This window comes from Aotus nancymaae, unplaced genomic scaffold (genome assembly GCF_030222135.1).
Source record: "Aotus nancymaae isolate 86718 unplaced genomic scaffold, 86718_ANA_hifiasm-v0.15.2.pri h1tg000059l, whole genome shotgun sequence".
NCBI lineage: Eukaryota > Metazoa > Chordata > Mammalia > Primates > Aotidae > Aotus > Aotus nancymaae.
The window spans coordinates 28,644,512-28,658,815 of NW_026988473.1; the positions used below are offsets into that span (position 1 = coordinate 28,644,512).

The following is a 14,304-nucleotide window of genomic DNA, read 5'->3' on the forward strand; positions in this document are numbered from 1 at the left end:
CAAGTAGGCTTCATCCCAGGGATGAAAGGATGGTTCAACATATACAAATCTATAAACATAATCCACCACATAAATAAAACCAAAGACAAAAACCACATGATTATCTCAATAGATGCAGAGAAGGCCTCTGACAAAATTCAACAGCCCTTTATGCTAAAAACTCTCAATAAACTAGAGAGTTTATGAGATGGAACGTATCTCAAAATAATAAAAGCTATTTACAACAAACCCACAGCCAATATCATACTGAATGGGCAAAAACTAGAAGCATTCCCTTTAAAAACTGGCACGAGACAAGGATGCCCTCTCTCACCACGTCTATTTAATATTGTATTGGAAATTCTAGCCACAGTAATTAGGCAAGAAAAACTAATAAAGGGCATTCAATTAGGAAAAGAAGAAGTCAAATTGTCCCTTTGCAGAGGACATGATCGTATATTTAGAAGACTCCATCACTGGAGAGAGATCCAAGATGGCTGATCACTAGCAGCTTGGGCACGTAGCTCCCAGTGAAAGCGCGGAGAACGAGAGGACGCCACACTTTCAGACGAATATTTGTTGCTCACGGACCAGGAGTTTCTCAGTGGAGGAGCCCCACGGGTCGCCAAGGCGACTCTTGTGGCCGGCGCGGCAGTTTTGCTGGCACCTTAGCGCAGCAGTTCTTGGTGCAGAGTCCGGAGATTCCCAGGCAGAAAAGCACCATCAATCTTAACACCGCTGTTTTGGCCAGCACAGTGGATTGCTCAGATTTCGGCGCTGGGAATCAAAAGTTGGACGTCCGCTCAGAGACCTAGTTAGAAAGTCGGTAATTACAAAGATGACAGAGGGATAAATATATAATAAAGGGAAGAAACCAGCCTAAAAAGGCAGAGAATACTCAAAATCAGAATGCCTCTCCCTCTACAGGGGATCGCAATTCCTCATCAGTAACGGAACAAGGCTTAATGGAGAACGAGTGTGTTCCAATAACAGAAGCAGGTTTCAAAATGTGGGTGATAAGAAACTTCTGTGAATTAAAAGAACTTGTTCTAACCCAATGCAAAGAAACTAAGAACCTTGAAAAAAGGTTTGACGAAATGCTAAAGAGAATGGACAATTTAGAGAGGAATATAAGTAAACTGATGGAGCTGAAAAACACAACACGAGAACTTCATGAAGTATGCACAAGTTTAAACAATCGAATTGATCAAGCAGAAGAAAGGATACCAGAAGTCGAGGACCAGCTCAGTGAAATGAAATGAGAAGATAAGAATGGAGAAAAAAGGATAAAAAGCAATGAGCAAAGTCTCCAGGAAATATGGGACTATATGAAAAGAGCTAATTTACGTTTGATAGGTGTACCGGAATGTGACGAAGAGAATGAATCCAAGTTGGAAAATACTCTTCAGGATATCATTCAGGAAGACTTTCCCAACCTGGCAAGGCAGGGTAATATTCAACTCCAGGTAATACAGAGAACACCACAAAGATATTCTTCAAGAAGACCAACCCCAAGGCACATAATTGCCAGATTTATTAGGGTTGAAATGAAGGAGAAAATACTAAGGGCAGCCAGAGAGAAAGGTCAGGTTACCCATAAAGGGAAACCTATCAGACTTACAGCAGATCTCTCAGCAGAAATCCTGCAAGCCAGAAAAAAGTGGGGACCAATATTTAATATCCTTAAAGAAAAGAACTTTCAACCCAGAATTTCATATCCAGCCAAACTAAGCTTTATGAGCGAAGGAAAAATTAAATCTTTTGTGAACAAACAAGTACTTAGAGACTTCACCACCACCAGACCTGCTTTACAAGAGCTTCTGAAAGAAGCACTATACATATAAAGGAACAACCAATATCAGCCTTTCCAAAAATATATCAAAAAGCAAGAGCATTAACACAATGAAAAATGTACACCAACTACTGGGCAAAACAGCCAGCTAGCATCAAATGGCAGTATTAAACTTATATATATTCTAATTGGATAAAAAGCCAAAACCCATCGGTATGCTGTATCCAGACCCATCTCACACGCAACAATACACAAAGACTCAAAACAAAGAGAAGGAGGAAGATTTACCATCCAAATAGAGAGTAAAAATAAACAAATAAACAAAAAGCAGGAGATGCAATTCTCGCCTCTGATAAAGTAGACTTTAAAGCAACAAAGATCAAAAGAGGCAAAGAAGGACATTACATAATGGCAAAAGGATCAATGTAACAAGAAGAGCTAACAATTCTATAGATCAACAAGACAGAAAATTAACAAGGACATCCAGGACTTGAACTCAGACCTGGAACAAGTAAACTTAATAAACATTTATAGAACTCTCCACTTCAAATACACAAAACATACATTATCACCTCACACCTATTCCAAAAGTGACTACATAATTGGAAGTAAATCACTCCTCAGTAATCGCATAGCATTTCACAGGTTTAAATGAAATATTGGTTAGCTGCTTGTTTGTTATTTTCTTCCCTTATTCCTTCCTGTCTACATCATTAAGTATAATTATTGGTATAAAAGTGGTTTTCAATACCCATTACTAAATTGCATTCTAGCCTGGGCAAGAAAGCAATACTCCCATTCTCTCTCTCTCTCTTTCTCTTCCTTTTTCTTCCTCTTCTTCATTCTTTTCTTTCTAAAAAAAAAAAAAAAAAGACTCCATCGTCTCAGCCCAAAACCTCCTTAAGCTGATAAGCAACTTCAGCAAAGTCTCAGGATACAAAATCAATGTGCAGAAATCACAAGCATTCCTATACACCAACACCTGACAAACAGAAGGCCAAATCATGAGCAAACTCCCATTCACAACTGCTACAAAGAGAATAAAATACCTAGGAATACAACAAAGGATGTAAAAGATCTCTTCAAGGAGAACTACAAACCACTGCTCAAGAAAATAAGAGAAGACACAAACAGATGGAAAAACATTCCATGCTCATGGTTAGGAGGAATCAATCAGTATTGTGAAAACGGCCATACTGCCCAAAGTAATTTCTAGATTCAATGCTATCCTCATCAAGCTACCATTGACCTTCTTCACAGAACTGGGAAAAACCACCTTAAACTTCATATGGAACCAAAAGGGAGCCCAAATAGCCAAGACAATCCAAAGCAAAAAGAACAAAGCTGGAGGCATCATGCTACCTGACTTCAAACTATATACTACAAGGCTACAGTAATCAAAACAGCATGGTACTGGTACCAGAACAGACATATAGACTAAAGGAATAGAACAGAGGCCTCAGAAACAATGCCACACATCTACAACCATCTGATCTTTGACAAACCTGACAAAAACAAGCAATGGGGAAAGGATTCCCTGTTTAATAAATGGTATTGAGAAAACTGGCTAGCCATATGCAGGAAGCTGAAACTGGATCTCTTCCTTACACCTTAACTCCAGATGGATCAAAGATTTAAATATAAGACCTAACACCATAACAACCTTAGAAGAAAACCTAGGCAACACCATCCAGGACATAGGCATAGGCAAGGACTCCATGACTAAAACACCAAAAGCAATGGCAACAAAAGCCAAAATAGACAAATGGGATCTAATTAAACTTCAGAGCTTCTGTACAGCAAAAGAAACAATCATTAGAGCAAATCGGCGACCAACAGAATGGGAAATTTTTGCAATCTCCCCTTCTGAAAAAGGGCTAATATCCAGAGTCTACAAAGAATTAAAGCAGATTTACAAGGAAAAAAGCAAACAAACCCATTCAAAAGTGGGCGAAGGATACGAACAGAGTTTTCAAAAGGAGACATATATGAGGCCAAGAAACATGAAAAAATGCTCATCATCACTGGTCATTAGAGAAATGCAAATCAAAACCACATTGATACACCCTCTCATGCCGGTTAGAAATCATTAAAACATCTGGAGACAACAGATGCTGGGAGAGGATGTGGAGAAAAAGGAACACTTTTACACTGTTGGTGGGAGTGTAAATTAGTTCAACCATTATGGAAGACAGTGTGGCAATTCCTCAAGGATCTAGAAATAGAAATTCCATTTGACCCAGCAATCCCATTACTGGGTATATACCACTCTATTATAAAGACACATGTACACGTATGTTCGTTGTAGCACTGTTTACAATAGCAAAAACCTGGAACCAACCCAAATGCCCATCAATGATAGACTGGACAAAGAAAATGTGGCACATATACACCATGGAATACTATGCAGCATGGAATTTTATGCAGCCATAAAAAATGACCAGTTCATGTCCTTTGTAGAGACATGGATGTATCTAGAAACCATCAATCTCAGCAAACTGACACCAGAACAGAAAATGAAACACTGCATGTTTTCTGTCATAGGTAGGTGACGAACAATGAGAACACTTGGGCACTGGGAAGAGAACACTCACTGGGCTAGGTGTTGGGGTGGAGGGGGGGGAAGCGGAGGGGTGGTAGGGAGTGTGGAGGGATAACACCGGGAGAAATGCCTGATGTAGGTGACGGGGGATGTGGAGGATGGAGACAGCAAACCACCATGGCATGTATGTACCTATGCAACAATCCTGCAGGATGCAGGATGTGCACATGTACACCAGAGCCCAAAATACAATTTAAAAAAAAAGGCCCTGGGTGGGAAAAAAGTTTTGTGTCCCAGAAACTGTTAGGACAGTATTGCTAAAGTTGAGCCAACACCAAATATTTAAATAACTACACTTAAGATACCATTCCAATTAAATTATTCTTATAATTATGCAGACGATCAGTTTTCACTGCAGTAAATAGGGTAAAATAAATACATGCAGTCATTAATACTGAAATTTTAGAAAATGTTTATCTTACTCCTCATGACTTCCTTTGGAATCTTCAGCTTGTAGAAAGCTTTACTAACTAAGAAGGGTTTTTTTTTTCCCTTTTTTCATTTTCTAAAAACACTCTCTAAATCTGAGTTCAACCTGGCAAAATCAGTGGGAACCATCATTTATTTTAAAATGGCAAATGCTATCTGAAACTTCTTTCAAAACTAAAGTTTACTAAGATTCATAAATATCACTAATAGGCATGGCTAAGTGGTAATCAGCATCTTAAACGTAGAGATATAAATGCCAGGGCACAGTAGCACATGCCAGTAGTCCCAGCTACTAGGGAGGTTTGCCTGGGCCCAGGAATTCAAGGCTGTAGTGCACTACAATTACACCTGTGAAGAGCCAAATAGCCACTGCACTCCAGCGTGGACATGGTCAGACCCCATCTCTAAAAAATAAAAAACTGATACTCAACTCAACCTCGAAGAGGCCATGATCCGAAGGAGCCAGAGCAGCTGAGAAAATTGTTTATTGGTGATCTGAGCTTTGTAACAGACATGGCAGTTTTAGAGAACATTTTAAGAAATGGGGCACATTCACAGGTTGTGTGGTAATGAGATACCCCCAAACAAAATGTTCCAGGGACTCTAGTATTGTGACTTACTCTTGTATTGAAGAGGTGGATGCAGCAACGTGTGCTCAACCATACAAGGCTGAGGTGTGCAATGGAACCAAAGATAGCTGTTTATAGTTCTGTAAAGGCCAGTGCCCATCCCACAGTGAAGAAATTTTTGTTGGTGATGTAAAAGAAGATACAGAAGAACATAATTTGAGAGACTACTTTGAAAAGTATGGCAAGATTGTAACCACAGAAGTTACTGGAGGACAGGCAGTGTGGAAAAAAGAGGATTTGCTTTGTAAACTTTTGATGATCATGATACAATTGGTAAAATTGTGGTTCAGAAATAACACTCTATTAACAGGCATAATAGTGAAGTGGAAAAGGCCCCTTTTAAACAACAGATGCAGTTGTGGAGTGGATCTGGCAACTTTATGGGTTGCGGAGGAAACTTTGGAAATGGTAGAACTAGTTTTGGCCATGGGTGGAAACTCTGGTGGAAAAGGAGGCTATGGTGCTAGAGGTGGTGGCAGCAGAGGTAGTTACGGAGGAGGGTTGCTGGATATAATGGGTTGGAAGGTGATGGTGGCAGCTACAGCAGCTAAGCTGGTTATGACAGTAGAGGAAGGTATGGTAGCGGTAGATATGGGGGCAATGGTGGAGGATACAATGGTTACAAAGAAGTAGTAAATTTGGGGGGTGGTAATTGTGGTGGTGGGAACTACAATGACTTTGGAAATTATAGTGGACAATGACAATCAAATTATGGACCCACACATCAAAGGGGGCAGTTTTGGTGGATAAAGCTTGGGCATTCCCTATGGTGGTAAATGTGGTAGCAGAAGGTTCTACCAACAGCAGAAAAGGGCTACAGTTCTTAGCAGGAGAGCAAGCAAAGAAAAGTCAGAAAAGTGGCAAGTTACTTTGAGGCAATCATCCCAAATGCATTAGAGGAACTGTAAAAATCTGCCACAGAGGAATGATGATCCGTAGTCAGAAAAGTTATTGTAGCTTAAACAGGAAAGCCTTCTTGTTCAAGACTATCATAGCCACAGTCTGCAAAAAGTACAGCTATTGATTAGCCTGGGCAACAGAGCGAGATGCTGTCTCAAAAAAAAAAAAAAAAGGTAGTGTAATGATACCAGGAATAAAAAACTAAGAAATTTTAAACTTTTCACTAAAAATAAAAATTAAAAAATATAGTGATTTAACTATAAAAATTCAAGGAAAAACTAAAAAAAAAAAAACAAAAACCCATGTCTTACTCATTGTTAATTATCTTGTGCCACACTGTAAGCACAGGTGCAAGTCATCTTCCAGTTTTAGACCCACACTATACTTCAATCGTATCAGCTAAAGAAATCTTTTAAATCCATGTGAAGCACACAGCATGGTGTCTGACATATAAGGAATCACTTACCAGTATTACCCTTTAATATGCACGACAGACTCCACGTGCATCAACCACCAATATAAATAAAATCATGAAGGGGGCACTCATAAACGTTAAGCATTGTTACTTAACAGACAAGGCAAAACTCTCAGAATTTTACTATTCAAAATACGTTAAAATATGTATTTTATGTGTACTAAAAAAGGAAACCAACTCTCAACATTTAGATTGGCAGAATGGCAGAAATTTCATGTTTAAACAAGTATCCTCTTCCAGTTCCCTACTGTGGGAAGCATTTATCCACTCAGTGCCCAATAAGTGCTAATTATCTTCTCCGGACTGCAATGGTTAACAGATGAGGTTCCTTGCCTTCACTTAGCCTACAACCTCACTTTCAAACAAGGGTGTTAAATGCTAGGATACAAGCAGAGGGTGCTGTAAAAGGGAGGCACTAATCAAAATATGAGAGAGGTGTTTCTGGCAGAGAAATGAAGCTGACTGTAGTAAGACTATTTAGACAAGGGGTAGGCAAACTTTCTATAAAGGTCCAGAGAGTAAATACTTTAAGCTTTGCAGGGTATTTGGTATCTGTTGTAACTAAACTCTTGGCACAAGTAAGCACAGACAATCTATAAACGAATAGGCATAGATGTTATACCAATAAAATGTTATGGACCCTGAAATCTGAATTTCATATGTCAACATATCATGAAATATTACCCTTTCGTTGATTTTTTCTCAACCATTTAAAAATGTAAAAAACACTCTTAGTATACGGGCTATACAAGAACAACTGCCAGCCCCTGGTCCAGACTGGCAAAGAGCATGGTGCTTTTATACCTGACATAGGCTTGCTACGTCTATGGTGTGATAAGCAAGAGGAAGGATATGGGCGGAGAGAGGGAATATTTACATTCACACGAAGCTTTTGTAGTCTGCCACTGCACCATCCAGAAATGATAAAATGCCTCAGCACATTCACCAAGCCCAAGCTACAGCAGTAGGTTGAAGCCCAAGTTGGAAAGGCCCCACCATCCTTTCTTTTTTTAGAACAAAAGCCAAATTTCACTTTTTAAAAAGTTAAAGATGAGGGAAAATGACTTTAAATCTTTATAGTTATCTTGAACTTAGTAGGTCAAATTTATATAAATAGATTTATAGCAACTCTGTGGAGAAGAGAGTAAAACAAAATTACTGGCCCTACTTATCTTTAAAAAAACATCCCCACCTACTTATACTGCCTGTTATGTTATAAGTTAGTTCATTACTTCTGAATACCTCTTCTTACAATCCACAAGCGCCTCATAAAGTAGTCTTAAAAGGGTGTGCTTTTTTTCAGTGTTGAGATTCCAGTCAGAAATCCATTTTCTAACCTACAAGAGATTGACAAAAGGAGAAAACTGAGTAACATATATACAAGTGTAACATATAAAAGTACATTTCTTTTCTTCTTTTTTTTTTTTTTGAGACAAAGTTTCGCTCTGTTGCCAGGCTAGAATGCAGTGGAGCAATCTCAGCTCACTGCAACCTCCACCTCCTGGGTTCAAGAGATTCTCCTGCCTCAGCCTCCCAAGTAGCTGGGATTACAGGTGCATGCCACCATGCCCGGCTAATTTTTGTATTTTTGGTAGAGACAGGGTTTCACTATGTTGGCCAGGATGGTCTTGATCTCCTGACCTTGTGATCCACCCACCTCAGCCTCCCAAAGTGCTGAGATTACAGGCATCAGCCACTGCGCCTAGCCAAAAGTACATTTCTTATAAGCAGAACAACTATTCCACACAGTAACTCACTTGATCCAGCTCAGTTGGAATGTACTGGATGGCCCCACAAGATGCTGCCACTTTAATAAGACTGCAATACACTGTGTATCTTACGGGAGTATTCTTGTCCATCCCATGGAAAAGGTTGCTCAACCTGGTTAACAAACAAATAAACAATGTTTGAAATGACCAACCAGTTTTGTTTTGTTTTGAAATGGAGTCTCACTCTGTCGCCAGGCTGGAATGCAATGGCACGATCTCGGCTGACTGCAACCTCCGCCTACCTGGTACAAGTGATTCTCCTGCCTCAGCCTCCCGAGCAGCTGGGACTACAGGCACGTGCCACCACGCCCAGCTAATTTTTTGTATTTTTAGTAGAGATGGGGTTTCACCATATTGGCCAGGATGGTCTCCATCTCTTGACCTCATGATCAGCCCGCCTCAGCCTCCCAAAGTGCTGGGATTACAGGCATGAGCCACCGCACCTGGCCCAGCAACGAGTTTTAAGTTGAGGTGTGCTCTCACCACAAACCTACAGCAGGTACCGTAACAACTTCATATTACAAAGCAGAGAACCAGGGAACAGAAAAGTCAAGTGACTTGCCCAAGGTCACAGCTAATAAGAGCCACAGGTGACAGTCAAGTTCCAGAATTCCTGCTTTGAACCATTAAAAGTTAGTAACACGAAAATAGTCCCTTGAAAAACCGAGCCTCTTCTGGATCTTAACTTACAACTGCAGTCTCAGAGATGGGCGTTCACCTTCGCGAAATTTGACCAGCTTTTCACATAGGCTTTCAATCAAAGCTTCCTGCTTGTCTGGTTCCAGGATCAAGAGGAGGGATACCACACTGTTCATCACACTTTCAACATCTACACAAGTATGGATAACACAATCAACAGTGATAGTACAATACTCTATGCGTCTAAATAAGTATTTCCAACGCTTTAATACAATGAAGACCATCAAATATAACACACTTTTGCATTCAGAAAGCAATCTGTATATTTTATTAAAGAAGAAGGAAATTATTACCTAAAATGTGGTTTCTAACTAGTAAAACAGACTGGTTTACATGTATATAAAGTTTCCATTTTTATTGTCATGATATTCGATCATTTGGAAGATACTGGTATGATCTGGGACTAGAATACTTTCTTAATTAAGGAAAACTGTATATACATAGTGGAAATTAGAAATTAAAGCTGTCAACTCTGGCTGAGTTACTTATTTTCAAGTATTACAGATATTAATGATATCCCAAATTTAATCTAATTTTTTTCATATATATGCTGCCAAAATCAGCACCCAAGTTTGATCTCTAAACCTTAACTAGAGATTTCCAAACCCATTCTATCTCAATAAATAAGAAATCAGCCTAATAATTAATTAAATGGCTACTAGATTACTTGAAATTATATCCCATTTTATGTCACTCTAAACCTTTTGAACAGGAAAGAGCTTCATTTTTTCTTCATTTCATTCTGAGAGTATCAGCATTTAGTGTAATAACACTTAAGAAATACACCTGATGTCAAGAGGTTTTTCTCAAAGTAGGTTTGCTTTATAGGTATAATAGATTAGACAAACTGAAAGCATCTGTGAAGGTAAGATTGAAAACAACAGTGCTTAGACTCTGGTTAACAATGTATTGTATAGGTGAAGTAGCTAGAAAAGAACTGTTGAATATTTCCACCATAAAGAAAAGATAAATGTGTCATATCACAATTACCCCGATTCGATCATTACACATTGTATACATGTATCAGTATACCACCTATGCCCCCAAAGTATGTTCAAACACTACCCATCTACTTAAAAGTCCTCGAAACATATAAATACAGTCAGCCTTCTGTATCTGAGGGTTCCATATCCTCCCTGCCTCGGATAATGAGAGACAACTATATAATTCCTAAGAAAAATTTAAAAGTAGATTTTATTAGGAAATATTAGAAAAAATTAAAAACAAACCTTTATCATCTTCCTTCAGACACACATCACAGGCTTCAATAATTTGAGCTAAATCAACATGCAGTCCACCTTCTGAGTTCTCTTCTGAAATCTCAGCTCCTTTAGATTTCAGATAAGCACGAAGCTCAGCAGCCTGTTGAAATAAACAGGATTGCTCTATTATAAAACTGACTACGCATGACAAAACAAAATTGCAAACTCTGTCCTCTTTCTGAAAAACTAAAGTGCAAATACTGTATTTAACAACTATTTTAAATAATGTTCAAGGACTCCTCCCTCACCTCATCCATCCTAGCAATCCCACAAGAGTCACAGGTTTTCCTCCACAAGATCCAGCGGTCCATAGACATGCTACGGCCCACGTGGACCACCTTTAGAACTTCTCTCATATAGTCTGCACCCTGCTGGACCAAGTACACAGTGAAAACCTTTTTGATAATATAACCCAAAGGGTTTGTTGGGTAGGGGGGCGGTTGGTTGGTGGGGAGAAGAAATCAATCGGAATTGGCAGATTTCACTTTTTTGAAAGAAATGAACAATAGTGGCCGGGCACAGTGGCTCACACCTGTAATCCCAGCACTTTGGGAGGCCAAGGCCTGGGCAACAGAGCAAGACTCCATCTTAAAAAAAAAAAAAAAAAAAGGAGAGAGAGAGAAATACAATAGCACTGCTCTCAAGTGTACACATAATCACAAGTAGAAAAGTTACAGACATTACCTTGGCAAAGGGTAATCACTTGTTAATTATTTGAGAATCTGAGACAAGTATTTTGGTTGACAAAAGGGCAATGCCTGTGAATGTTGCCTTAAATAAAATTACATCAAACTGGATCTACTATTTAACCTCTTAAAATAAAAAATGCATATCTAAGTCAGCATGTGTCACTGGACCTATAAAAACACAACTACAGTACCACATTCAGTCACCTGGACATTTCTTATCTTACTACTGAATTATATGTATTTATTCCATTTTACTTCTGGACTTATCTACAGCAGCCAAACAAATGCAGATGGTTTTTTGGTTTTTTTTGAGATGGAGTTTCACTCTTATTGCCCAGGCTGGAGTGCAATGGCGTTACCTCGGCTCACTGCAACCTCTTGCCTCCCAGGTTCAAGCGATTCTCCTGCCTCAGCCTCTCAAGTAGCTGGGATTACAGGCATGCACCACCACGCCAGGCTAATTTTGTATTTTTAGTACAGGTGGGGGTTTCACCATGTTGGTCAGGCTGGTCTTGAACTCCTGACCTCAGGTGGTCCACCAGCCTTGGCTTCCCAAAGTGCTGGGATTACAGGCTGAGTTACCGGGCCCAGCCTGGTTTTAAAGATAATAAAATGAATATGTGCAACAGAAAGATGAAAGGATATTATTAGTAAATGCCCAGGCATTACATTTTCTAGACCAAGCAAAAAAAAAAAAAAATCAAGGCCATCAAGATTTTTAAATCCCCAGGTAAGTTTAGTTACCTCAGAAAAGTATTAAATCTGCAGATCTGATGGTATTATCCTTTCAGGAAAAAGAACATAGTAACTTCATATAGGAGTTGGTTTTGTAAGCAAGATTGGAAAAAAAGAAAAAAAGTCACCATGTCAGAGAAAACAAAAATACCACCAGAAATTATGCTTCATGCTTCTCTATGGAGGAAACAGATATAAAGCAAACTTTTTCTATTAACTATTTAACCAAGCTTGCTGTTTTTCTGTCATGCTCACTGCCAGAAGTGGTTGTGGAACAGGGTAAGCTAAGGAAAACACAAAATTTAAGAATTCCATTTAACCCTAATCAAGCTGGGAATCTGACCTAAGTTAAACTAATCCTGAAGCAATTTCATATCTCCCTGAAAGGATTGGCTAGAGTGAAACTGACTGTCACAACAACAGAAGCAAAACCTGAGGAAGGACACTTTTAAGATACGATCAATGACAAGAACTTCTTCCATTCACAAATCCCATTGTATGATAAAAAAAAAAAAAAATCCAAACACTTTCTCAGTTAACCTAATAGCCAACTGTTGGTAGCATGCTTCCATTTCTAATCAGGTTTTTTTTTTCTTGTCTTTCATATTTTCCTATATGTGCTTAACCCTCTCCCCATCCCTGACCTTTCTCCCGCTTTTGCATTTTCCCATCTTACTCGGCTCTTCAGAGCATCGGAAATGCATTCCTACCACCGAGGGAAAAATCACTCCCTCAATTCTAGAAGTTGTCTCAGACAAGTAGAGATATGGAAACCAGAAACTTCCATGTTAGTGGAGTAACAGAAATAAAATGACAAACTTAGGACACTTCACAGAGGAGTTTTCAGTTATACAAAATTAACTTAAAGAATACCGTATCGGCTGGGCGCAGTGGCTCACGACTGTAATCCCAGCACTTTGGGAGGCCGAGGTGGGCGGATCACGAGGTCAAGAAATTAAGACTATCCTGGCCAACATGGTGAAACCCAGTCTCTACTAAAAGTACAAAAATTAGCCGGGCGTGGTGGCACGCGCCTGTGGTCCCAGCTACTCAGGAGGCTCAGGCGGAAGAATCACTTGAACCCAGGAGGCGGAGGTTGCGTGAGCCGAGATTGCGCCACTGCACTCCAGCCTGGCGACAGAGCAAGACTCTGTCTCAATACATATATATATATATATACCGTATCAACCAATCAAAGTTAAACTTTTGTTATGGGGAAAATGAGAACTATCAGCCCTGTATACCAAAGAGCAAACGCCAAATGGGAAATTTAAAAATACCAGGATGGCCCACTAGGTGTAATGCCTCAGAATTTAAGAGCGGAACTGATAGTATACTTTCGGGATGCAGACCTCTCACCCTCGTACAAGCAGTAACAGAAAGCACGTCTAAAATACGGGTCGTCTTCTCCTGTGATCGCATTTTGATCTTTGGCGCAAAATTGCTTTTCCCTACACTGCTTATGCTGAATACAGATTCGCCAGCTCCCACTCCGGAGGTGGCTGCATTTTTTGAGGGACGGAAGCAAACATCATTCCTAATTAGTCTAAAAGTACTATGTCGTCAGAAGTGAGTCCCGACGCCGACCAGGAAGCCGGCGGCGAAGGGTCAGGCCCCGCGCTGGGACTGCTGGCAAGCGAGGGCAGGAACGCGCGCTCCGCCACGCGGCCTCCCCACTCTCGCGTGTGGGAGAGCTGCGGGTGTCAGCCCCAGCAGCCCCGCCAGGCTCGGCAGCGACACCTCCCGCTACTGAGACATCCCCCACCCCACAGTGGCGGCACCCACGTTCCGTAGCACACCTGATCTTCCTCACTGATGTCGATGAAGGCCGGGACGCTCATTGTGAAGGCCCGAACACAGCCGACACGCCACTCACGCACCACACCGACCGGAAAAAGGAGCTGGGCCGCGCTACGCCGCCGTACAACTGCTTCCGGGTCACCCTGCTTTGGCCCTGGTGGGGCGGGGCCTTGAGAGCCAATCCTATCGCTCGCTCTCGCCGCGGAGCGGAGCGGGGCGCGGCGGACGCTCTCGGGCAGGCCTCGTGGGCGGGACTTGCTGGGCCTCCACCCAGGGACGCCTGTCTCGGTCTCCAGTTTTCAGGCGCTTGTAGCTATCTGCATTGGTGTTGCCTCCCGCTGGCGCCTCCCTAAGTCCACCTTCCCTTGAAGTGTTAAGCTTGTTGGGTCACACCAAGTATGGTTGGGTTTGTGTAGACCTGGAACTCTCCTGTACTGCTGTTGGGAACATAAAATGGTGCAGTCACTTTGCAGAGAAGCGGCAGTTTCTGAAAAAGTTCAGTATCCACCCAGCATATGACCCAGCTATTCTATTACTAAGTATT

The 14,304-nt window shown here is 40.8% G+C and overlaps 1 protein-coding gene across 1 annotated transcript in view; it reads right to left on the bottom strand.

Annotated features, from left to right (window-relative positions):
• The window catches only part of EIF3M (eukaryotic translation initiation factor 3 subunit M), a 28,654-nt gene extending 14,787 nt beyond the window's left edge, over positions 1-13,867 (bottom strand). The window contains exons 1-5 of the mRNA XM_012452290.2: positions 13,760-13,867; positions 10,504-10,636; positions 9,266-9,404; positions 8,564-8,687; positions 8,049-8,143 (exon numbers count right to left, since the gene is read on the bottom strand). Coding sequence (XP_012307713.1) covers positions 8,049-8,143; positions 8,564-8,687; positions 9,266-9,404; positions 10,504-10,636; positions 13,760-13,801 — 533 coding nt within the window. The 5' untranslated portion in view covers positions 13,802-13,867. The remainder of the gene's footprint in view (positions 1-8,048; positions 8,144-8,563; positions 8,688-9,265; positions 9,405-10,503; positions 10,637-13,759) is intronic.
• Positions 13,868-14,304: the final 437 nt, after the last annotated feature.